Source organism: Rhamphochromis longiceps, linkage group LG6 (assembly GCF_057381845.1).
Source record: "Rhamphochromis longiceps isolate RC_006_pf linkage group LG6, R_longiceps_female_GT1.1, whole genome shotgun sequence".
NCBI classification, from domain to species: Eukaryota; Metazoa; Chordata; class Actinopteri; order Cichliformes; family Cichlidae; genus Rhamphochromis; species Rhamphochromis longiceps.
Window position 1 is genome coordinate 25,773 of NC_140562.1, and position 11,583 is coordinate 37,355.

Here is an 11,583-nt window from a genome sequence, read left to right on the forward strand (position 1 = left end):
AAACCAAAGCGAATGCAGTGAATGATCAGTAAAAGTAAGTTATGACAGTGGGAAGTGAGCAGAGCTATCTGCTGCATAATACAGGATCACTGCTGGAGGATATTACATCCTCTGTGTGTGTGTGTGTGTGTGTGTGTGTGTGTGTGTGTGTGTGTGTGTGTGTGTGTGTGTGTGTGTGTGTGTGTGTGTGTGTGTGTGTGGGCTTATTGTCTGCTGCAGAATGTCAGCCCAGACTGGGGATACCTGATTGCTGCTGTCACCATGGCAGCAGCTGCTCATGTAATGAGAGAGAGAGTTAGAGAGACAGGAGACCTTGTCAAAGTACAATTCAAGGAGAGCCACTGCAGTGGTACACAATGAGACAGACAGAAACACAAGTTCAGAGCACAACGGCACTCTGATGTCTGTTCTGTCGAGTCACTCAGTCACACACACAATGCTCTCCTCCATACGCCTCTGTGCCTTTTTTTTTTTTTTTGGGGCATTATTATCTCGTTTCCATTTGAAATGTGGTGGCAGTCAGTGAGAACATGACCAGACGAGCCCAGAAAACAAGCATGTATCAGTGCAAGAAAACAGACGGTCCCTCAATCTTGTAAAGCCAAGCATAACAGAATCAAGGGAAAGTAGCACTGCAATCTGGTACGGGTGCTCATTCAGTTACAGGCCTGCTTTTTACGTTTTTTTAATGGCAACAGCAAGTGAAACTGAAAGGGCAATTTTGTAGTGTGTTCAGCCAGTCCACAGACAAGGAACAAAGATGGCTGTAGCCAAAGAGATTTGAAGTCTTATCTTAATGATTCAAGTTACGAGAGTTTACTCTCTTTTCTCATATGAGTTGCAAGGGAAACCGTGATCAGGTATTTGCATGAAGCAAAATGCTCCAAAAGTCACCAACACAAATAGCAAGGGTGTGAGGCCCAGTGGCTACAAAGGGCCACGCCTTAACAACAGGAACTATAAATCTTAAGAATAATTAACAATATATACTTCAACCCTCTATAAGGTTATCACTAATGGGAAAAATAACCATAGAGACCAAAAGTGTTTTTGTACCATTCTGTAAATACATTTATTTCTGATGTAAAGTTGGACACACAGGAATCTATTGAAAGTGACTTGCTTTTGGAGCCAGCCTGCATTATATGACACTAACTACATCAATGTACTGCACTATGATGATATACCCAAATAAAGTAGGGTTCAGCCTGCTCATGAACTATTCATGCTGAATTGAATCTCAACCAATCACCAAACTGAAAACGATCAGTTGGTTAAGTTAGAAGATGATTCATTTTTTCAGGCTTTATTTACCTGTGAACACAAGCAGTACAGGTACCCAGCGGTACCCTTTTCAGTACTTTACACACCACAACAGCTGCTGGTTACTGCCTGGCACTGTCTGTGATGTTGACGTCACTGTCACAGTGCTTGCACACTGCAGTATTTAAATGGTAGTGTGAGACAATTGTTGGTTATGTTTACATACTAAGGTTTTGTGTGTGTTTACAGTATACCATGCTGATATGACATTTCAGCGCTGCGAAACAAATGCTAAAAGTTAAAACGTCAACAGCACAGTGTCAAAAAGCCGTTTCTCTGACAACAGCTTTTCATCATCATCATTACCATTCCTGGGTTCACCTTCTTAACAGGCACGTTGATGTTACCTGCCGGTCTTTCAAATACGGTACACTTTGCAGCTTTCAGACATACTTTGTATTTGACCAGATGTTTCTTCAGATTAGATGTGTTCCCACGTTCAGCTTCTTATTTTACACTACAGATGTTACATTTTCCAACTGTTTTAGCATTGGATGCATGCTAATAATTAGGTCCAAACAGAGATTTATAACAAACAAAACTTTCCACTACACTGCGATTTCAAATATATAGCAGTCAGAAAAAGAATCACCCACAATCAGTCACAGCAGACGGCTGTCCCTCCCTGAGCCTGGTTCTGCTGGAGGTTTCTTCCTGTTAAAGGGAGTTTTTCCTTCCCACTGTTGCCAAGTACTTGCTAATGGTTCTGTTTTTTTAGGGTCTTAACCTGACAGTACACTGAGGCAACTATGGGTGTGATTATATAAATAAGAAATATCCATCCATCCATTCGCTTCCGCTTATCCTTTTCAGGGTCGCGGGGGGCGCTGGAGCCTATCCCAGCTGTCATAGGGCGAGAGGCAGGGTACACCCTGGACAGGTCGCCAGTCTGTCGCAGGGTGAGAAATAAGAAATAAGTGAACTGAATTTAATAATAAGATCTATCTCAACCGCAGTAAGAAGTTATATCAGTGGGGAGTTTAGGATGCTTGGCTGGCCAAAAAGCTGAGTAATTTGAATGATGTATAATAAACATTATTTGACAGGGCTTTAAGTTTTATGAATATTTAATGCAAACATCTGCAGACTTTATGTTCACAATTTCTACTACAGTCACATTAAGGCAGTCAAACAACATAAAAATGCAACTTGCTTCTTAAAATAGCTTTCGAACAACATCTGAATTTTGACATGTAGGTGCTGACACACTGTGGGTGTGTGAGTAACCAGGAGATGACGGAATGCCCTGCACTGCAACGGGTTTGTGCTGGTGACATAAAATAGTTACTCATCAAGCACAAAATCTCTTGACCTCTGCAATGCTAATCACCATCATGGCTAAATTTAAAACATTATCCAACACTATTTACGTAAGAGTGTTTTAATTACAGAGCAAATATCAGGACAGAAGAATTTTCCACAGCAGCTCATAGTTTATGTCCACTTTTAGATAGGATTCACCATGCTGGGAATGTCAGGTCTTTGGCTAAATGCTCTTTGGGAATCACATTGTTGGAGCAGACGTGCTATTTTATGTCAGTGAGACTCTTATCTTTAGCGTTTTTTTTACATTCTACTAAAGACATGGAGGGAAAAATATGTATCTTTGGGAGGCTGCTAGTAACATAATGTCTAAATATACCCTTTAAAATAGGTTTGTTCTTAGGTTGTTTGTTATGTGCAGGCTGGGTTATCCCTTGAGTTTGGGGCCTTTTTTGTGCTTGAATGATTCCTAGGTCAGTGTTAAGTGGTTTAACATGCAGTCACAAAAATGAACCGACTGGACTGTGAATGTGTAAAAATGTAAAAAAAACAAAAACACTTTATAACCTTCAGAAAGCCTTAAGAACTATTTCTTGAGACCCCTTTAAAAAATGACAAGAAACTGGATTCTTGGAAGCAAATACTTTAGGCCAGGCTGAAATAAGTAACATTATTAGCAGTTTTCAAGCCAGCTGTGTCCAATAGTTTGACTTTTAAAGACATGTTTATATTTAAAATAATCATGCCTATAAGTATATATGTCTCTATGTTACTGTATATTTGTCTTTTTTGAGAGTTAAATTGTGAACTTTAATCAGTGTTTTCATCCACAGGGCAGACAGAAGTTCTACTTTGGGCATGTTGACTTCTGAAAATAAAAATGCTTCTTTAGCACAGTCGAGCACAACACAGAACTAAACAGCATATTTAGGTGTATAGTGATATGATGCTTTATGTTACCCCTGCGATAACCCGAATCCTTGAACAGCAGCAGAATTCAAGGAACTTCACTCAAGGGATCGATCCAAGTTTTGAAAGTAATTCTCTTTTATGCACAGATCAAAGTAGAACCACAGGCAAACAATGTCATGTTTACTTTGTGAGTCAGGTTGACCCTGTTCAGCTTACTTAAATCCAAATATTTTCATTTCCTCAATTAGAAAATTATCACGTCCACGTTACTCTCCCTGCACCTGTCACTGTGTTCGCTGTTCTTCTTTTCACCATCCAATACTCTCGTAACTAAAATGCGGCGCTGATTCTCTGAGGCGGACACACACGTCATTATCACCTCCACATTCAGCCCTCATGAGTCAGAACAAGTGGGAGATGGATGGAAAAGAGAGGGCAGAGAATCCTCGACCAACATTCATAAACTTTTCTCTTTCTTACTCATTCATTCTGGTCTCCTCTCTCTCATACGCTCTTCTGTGACGTCGCCCATCAACAAATGTTTAAAGGAGAAATCCAATCACGTAAAGTGTCTACCCTTGCTCTGTGGGTGATGCTAACTTCATCGTTTTTAATGTTTGTGTTTCATGCAAAAGTCACTTTAGTGACTGTATTGGAGATCTCCATCCCAGGCGACCTAATCGCACAATAATTTACCTATCCTAGTTTGTTTCAACAATGATTTTCAGCTGTAAAACGTAATGACAGACCATTACCAGGATAATAACAGGTAAATTCAGTTTAACAGTTGGTTGTAATGGAACTTAAATCTGCAGCTGAGGACTCCTCAAAGTAATAAGAAAGAAATAAGAAACAGAGGAACAGAGGAAAACCTTCCAGAAAGACGAGGTAATGCTGGATCCAGGGTGTTCCTGTTGTCACTACTCAGTTGCTGACTAAAAAGAAAAAATTATGCTCCAAAGTGTAGATATCGTTGATGTTTTGAGAGTCTCAGTATCTGAATAAATCAGAGCAATCCCTTTCATGAAATGATAGATCTGTGTCTTTGTTTTTCCCCTCACCAAAGTAAACCAGAAGACTAAGAAGACTTTTCATTGGAACAAACGTTTCGTCACTCATCCAAGTGACTTCTTAAGTCTCAGCTGAATGCAGGTTTCCCCAACGGCATAAATGGTACATTTGCATAATGACTTCCTTACCTGGATGAATTAGTACATTTGAGCCTAACAAACACCACCAATTCAGTGGTTCAGGTATGTAGATGACACCTGGGTAAAAATGTCAGGATGTACCATAATTGACTGATTACAGTAACTCAGTAGACATCAAGTTTGCCTGGAAGGATATGACAGGCTAGACTTGTTAGACTGTGAGATTTCCATCAGTAACGGAGGACATTTAAAAGTTAATGTGTACCATAAACAAATGTTCACGGATCAGAATTTAAGGTTTGACTCTTATCATCCACTGAAGCACAAACTGGGTGTCATCAGTATGCTACAACACAGAGCGAACACCATCGCCACAGATACAGCGGCCCTGAGTAAGTGTGGTTATCCCAGCTGGGAAGGCACCTAAAGAAAGCTCCGGGTGATCCAGACAAGAAAAAGCTGAAAACCCTTAGTGATGATCTCTTCCATGTCAGGAGTATCAGAAGAACTGAGACGCATTTTTTATAAACAATCTGCCTGTGTGGCTTTCAAACACCAAAACACGCTGCGCCAAAAATTGGTCCACCCCAGGGATCGGGTCCCTCGACACAAACAGAGTAACATAGTGTACGCTGTTAATCGCCAGGACGATTGCCAGGATTTATACATCAGAAAAAACAAACAACCTCTGGCGAAGCGGATGGCACAACACATAAGAGCTAACTCGTCAGGCCAGGACCCCGCAGTCTACTTACACCTACAGGCCAGTAGCCACTCAAGACCATCTCTGAATTGAGGAGGGGGCCTAAGGGTACATCTTTCGCCATCTTACAATGCTGTGACTGCAGCCATTCCCCAACTCTCTGTGAGTGGCACTCATGGCCATTGATCAGTGGTTGTTGATCAGTCTTCATGAAGATTTGCATATTAATGATCATGAAACTGACCTACAGCCCATAGTTCGTTAGTAGTGCTAGTTTCAGTCATTATGCAAATGTACCGTTTATAAGGTTGGGGAAACCTGCGACTGAAAAATTCTCTTGGATGAGTGGAAAAACCGTTCTCCCACTGAAAACACTACGTCCAGATAAACAGAATCAACTTTCTGGCATTATCATTTTACCTGGTTTGCTCTTACCTCTACATTACAAACAGACATTAAATTTTACAGAATGGGATCTTAAATACTGTTCATCACTATAATGGACTTGCAGGAAAGTGCTAAGAAGTGCTTGACCTTTAAGCGATGTTCACATTGGAAGGGACAAAGTTTTATTATTGCTGAGCATGGCCTGCTACACTGTCAATGAATTGCTAACAAAATATTGTTAAATCCTCTGAGGTTGAAGATGTTAACTTCTATCTTTCGGATGCAAGCAAAAAGCACTTTTCTGGAAGAAAAAGTTTTGACACGTCCATTAAATTCATTGATGTTCTTTGTCTCCTGATTGCCAGAACGTAGGAGAACAAGTTTAACAAGAACATGATATGTAGCACAAGGATAGGGTCAGAGGTGACAAAAGCACAGACATCCTTTATTTAAGTAATATAGATACTAGTATCAAAAATACTCTGGTAGAAGATGAAGTACCAATTCAACTTCTTTACTCAAGTAAAATAAAAAAGTATAGTTCTGAAATGTACTCAAAGCAAGAAAGTAAAAAGTAGCTCTTTGAAGGACATTACTACCAGCTATTCTTTTGTGAAGGACCTGGCACTTTGGGGTTATTGGAATGTGTGTGCACTGTTAGACATAAGATGCATAAATTATGTATTTTTGGTTATTTAATATCTTTCTATGCAATAATCCACAGTAATGGATATACTAACAGGATTGTCACATCACTGGATGTTTGGCATGCAGTGATGTGAAACAATATCTTCTCTTAAATGAGTCAAACCTAAAGAAACGAGGCTGTTTTGACAATCTCAGGAGTAGAAAGTAGATATTTGTGAAAGAAAATGCATGTTTGTTACATGTTTGTTACGTCTTACGTGCTTCATATTATCCATCAGTTTGTGTGTGTTTTACAAATATGGAAGCATATGACCCACTGAAGTCTTGGAAAAAGCTGAAACTTTATTTGTTTGCATGTGTCAGTTTTTAACTTCCATTGAAAGTGTGACTTGAAGCCAACTGCCTTTTCACAATAAGAGCCACAACAGCTACACTATTGGGACATCTAGTATATGAACTAAGGAAGTCTCCTTTAAAGTGGTGAATGTTATAGTCTCCTCCCCCACAGACTGCTGCAGGCTCAATATGATACGATACATCACAAGCTAGGCTATGCCTGTTACTATGGCGACATGCTGCTGCTCTGATGACACCTCTGGACAGGGGATGTGGTGAAGAGTCATAAAGACACTCCATACCTGCAGAGTGTTGTCTTAGTGTCACTTAAGATGTCGCGGTAGTGTCAAATCAATAGAAAATTATAAATGTGTAAGAAAATCACTGCTGAAGCGATCTGTCACCTAAAAATGATCTTGAAAACATTTTTGAGGACCATAAAACTCTTCATTAAGACATTTAAACATGTGCTGTTTTGGTTTCTACTTTTAAGATTTTGAGTACTGAATGCTTGAAGAAACAACTTCAACCATTTAACCCCAACTATGTAACTTGAACATTAATAAACAGTCACATAACAGTAAAATGTATTGTTTAAATATACGATTTAACCCCCTTTGTAGCGCAGTAATTTAGTTAATTGAAATAGTAATAATAATATAAAGATTAAGAAATGAAGATAGAAAATAAAAAAGGAAAAAACTGCAACCCTAGATAATAAATACAGATTTTATAACTACAAATATCTACTGAGTTGTGCCATATACTTTCAACATAAAACCTTAAAACTCTCAAAAAAGGTGAAATAGCAGTGATCAGATTGTGCCATATTAAAATATGCTTTCCCTACGTGACTAAAAAAATATTCCTGCATACAGATGAATTTACAGCACAACATGTGTCATATGTTTAGAAAAATTCAGTGAAAGAAATGTAACTGCCAGGTTTACTAATATAAATGATACACAAAGTACGTCATCATATTAGTATACCTCGTATACAGCCAAAAATCTGACCTCACAACTAAGCTTTACAATGATTAAATTCATGATTTACAGACATATCACATCACTAGCCACTGGCCTTGTTATTTAAGGCTAACGGGTTAATAAACTCGGTTTATGTCACCACAAACTATGCATTTTCTTTGTATTTCTAATTATACAAAGAAAGTTTATGGCACTTTCAGGCAACAGAAACTTTTTCATTTATAATTTTTTAAAGAGGAAAACCTTAGCTCCCACTTTAGTGTCAGGACTGTACAATACAATACAAACCTTACCTTAGGTTTATATAGTTATAAGCATAATGTATTGACGCAACACTGGTCACTGACATTATATAACTGCTTACATTTTAGCTCTGAAAGCAACCTGTGGCTCTTAAGATGAAACTAAAATTTGAGAACCTGACTGACGCTAAAGTTCAGACTTTACGCTACAAAGGAAACACAATGAAATTTTAACTTTTTAACACTATAAAATCTTTGCAAGTGTTTTCTCTTAACCAACTGGTGCCTCAACAGAGACAAAATCAGTACAGTGAAAATATAGAGATGCAGGTAATACAGGAACAAAAAATCTGTTAGTCAGGCTTTTAAAGGCTATCCCGAGCTGCAGAGCGCCAAGGCTTAGTGGCACATTAGAGAAAATAGTCCCTTGTAATTTTATGTTACTGTGCAAAAGTCTTGAAGCACCTCTCATTTCTTCTTATTTTGTTTCCAAGCAGCTACACTTTCTTGTGATATTTTAAAACGCTCTTGAACAATGGTGCTCCAGACTTTCTGAGTCTTTCATTGCACAGTGGCTGCTTTTTCACTTATTTTCAGAGGAATGTTTCTTGTGTTTGTTAAGCCAATTATCACTGACCTGTGAATCAGCACAGTGTCTACACATAACTGAGGGGAAAAAACAATTTTAAATTGTATTTTTTGGCAGAAACACAAAATTTGTTCCCATTTCTTTAGTTGCGTCTACAAAAAAATGATGCCAAATATAACACATCTTAACAGACATAAACTAGTATTTTAGCACCACCACCACCCATTCAGTTACTTTCATTAACGGACAAAATCCCAAAACTCCAATCATGTCTTCCTACAACCTTTTGTTGTGGCTGTAGCCAACCTGTTGCGAGCACACAACTTCTAGCTGGCTAATACATCACATAAACATTCTTACTGATGTAAACTAAGAGAAATAATAACTAAAGGTAAGATGTTCTCCCAGTAGGTTGTTACCTTCAGGTAATCCCAACAACTGTGGTCAGGAAGTGCCTTTAGTCATGTGTAAGATAATTTGAATGAGTGCTAGATTAAAAAAAACTACAACTCATTTTTCTTATTAAAAAATATTGAAGTACACCTTTCCACATCCTTTCCTGTTTTTGCATAAAACAAGGAGACATCAAAAAGTTATTATTAAAACAAATAATAATATGCTCTTTGTAATAGATTGCACTGTTGTCAAAAATCAATCGTATAGTTCAAAATCTAAAACAACAACGTCTTGCTGAGTCGAGGAGTACTATCTGTTAACTTATTGTCCAAATATGTTAAAAATAACAAAAATATGAGTTGTTCTGAACAATATACCCATTGTCCAAAGTTTGAAACATCTCTGATATACAGCAATCTTCTTTGAAAGCTTACAACAGCTACACTATTGGGACTGCTGGGCCTAACCTTTGCACTGCTGCCTTTTGTTGAAAAAAATGTTTTAAAAAGTGCAATAATGCCTTCCTAATTGCTGCACATCACCAAATGTTCATCTAAAAAAATAAACTGTAACAATGTAATGTATAAATCTCCGTTGGATATTCATCACTTGATGCGGTTTATGAATGGATGCAGTATATTTACTTCCTGTCTTTCTTAAATTACAACAATTTAAGAGAACGTTCTTGATGCTTTCTAATGAAAACACATAGAATTGCATTTTCCTCCTCTCAAAATATAAACGACACAAAAGGTACAGCTGCAAAAACTAGACACCCAAAACAAAAATCCTATAAAATACCACCTGGCAGTGCACTAAAAAGAAGAAAAGCTGCCCAAAATCCTGACTTTAACTCACTTAAATACATGTACATTTTCCATGTAATTACATAAGTACAATGTAAAACAATGGTCTGGTCAAATAAAATGAACTTGATTGTTATACATTCAGTTTATACCGAGCACATTTTCCTTAATGATTAATTATATGAATAAATAAACCTCCGGTTTCATACATTTCGGATGTATTTTCCTTAAAACTCAGCGTGGAGCCTACACTTTGGGGAGCACTTCTGTTGCCATCTGTTTACTATGCTTGTCAAAAGTGTTCTCCTACTGTTGCTACTTTCATTAGTGCTCCTCCTCCTCCTCAGAGCCCGGAGGGTGGACAGTTATTATGAAATTATTTTCTATGAAATCCAACAACTGTGTGACTGTGTTCTCACTGTGCTCATGAGAAAACATCCTCTGGTCACTAATGTATCATCTGTAGAAGGTGGATTTTGTACACAGCGATCGGGACTCTGTTCAATCAACCCATCAACCCACTGCGTGAGGAGAATATTATTAGTGAGATCAGGTAATAGCACCAAACACACAAGTGAAAACAAAAGTTAAAAGAACAAAACACCACAAAGCATGTTACAGCTTCCTTCAGTATCTATAGGAGCTCCTCTCTGAAATGAAGCCTGTGTGGGCCCTCAGTCGGCTAATTCAAACCCATATTTGACAACATATATGAACGATTTAAAAAGTGGTGGCCTCTGTAGCTAACTGTGTATCCAAGAACAAAGTTATTTTTCGTTTTTACGTCTCCAACTCACCCAAGACACTATGCGGAGAATGGTCTGAGGCTGCTGGAGGAAGGTGACGGGGTCGAAGGCTCCTCCGGCTTTCCCGGCTCCGTATGCCTGCATCCCCTCCATGGTCCTCCTCCTCCTCTCTCTCCCTCCCCGCTGCTGGCTCAAAGGCACAGGGTGTGTGGAGCACCGGGTAACCGAAACGGAAAATCCCCGAAACTGCTCCCTATCACCACTACTGTACTACCGCTGAATCTGCACGGCTGGGATGCGCGTCTCCCCCCACCCCCGGTCTCCTTTGGCGACCTGTTCTCTCGTGCTGTTGGTTTTAAATGTACCTCTAATATTTCTCCGTTATGTGTGGGTAAAGAAAGCTTTGTGATGGTGCTAGATAGTGATGCTTTCTCCCTTTAGTTCAGCGCAGAAGCCGGTGGCGACCCCGTGAACGCGCCTCCGTTGTCACGCCTCGGACGGAGCGCTCCTCGTCAAAACACCCGAGTAAAAAAAAAGAAAGAAAGAAAAACAGCGACGTACTCAGGACCACTACAGAGAGTCACGCGCTCTTCGTTTATCGACGGTGGGCGGAAAAACAGTGATTAAACCATTAAACCAGAACATGATATTAACTTAATCAACGTTATATGATAAAGTCTGTGAGCTGAAAATAAATATTGGTAAAGGGTTATTTTGTGCGACAGCACTTATTAAAACACTAGAATGCTTCTACACGAATAAACGACAGTATAACAGTACCACCACCCAACAACGTTGAACTCCATGATTGATGGTGCCGTTGGTAGGTGCAATAAATTCCGCCCTCTAGCGGTCTTACCGTATATTGCCTGAATGTGCAAGGACCTCACGCTTGTTTTCTCCTTCAGGCTTTATACGTGATATTGCTCTGTTCTTCAACAAGCTCCATCAATCTTTTGTCAAGTCGGCTTATTGGTGTTATAAATGGTTGTGCACACTGGTATTTACGTTTGTACACTGTTTCAGTAAGTTCTGTCTTACACACTCTGCAAAAGTAGCCTTTTGCTTCCTTTACGTCCTCACAGAAAGCCA

At 39.0% G+C, this 11,583-nt stretch overlaps 1 protein-coding gene across 2 annotated transcripts in view; it reads right to left on the bottom strand.

Moving 5' to 3' along the window:
- The window catches only part of LOC146667006 (synaptogyrin-1-like), a 33,593-nt gene extending 22,057 nt beyond the window's left edge, over positions 1-11,536 (bottom strand). Inside the window, exon 1 of one of the 2 annotated variants that reach the window (XM_085408881.1) lies at positions 10,543-11,536. In XM_085408881.1, coding sequence (XP_085265007.1) covers positions 10,543-10,644 — 102 coding nt within the window. In that variant the 5' untranslated portion in view covers positions 10,645-11,536. The remainder of the gene's footprint in view (positions 1-10,542) is intronic. The other variant, XM_085408882.1, reaches the window with a different exon arrangement.
- Between the last annotated feature and the right edge of the window lie 47 nt (positions 11,537-11,583).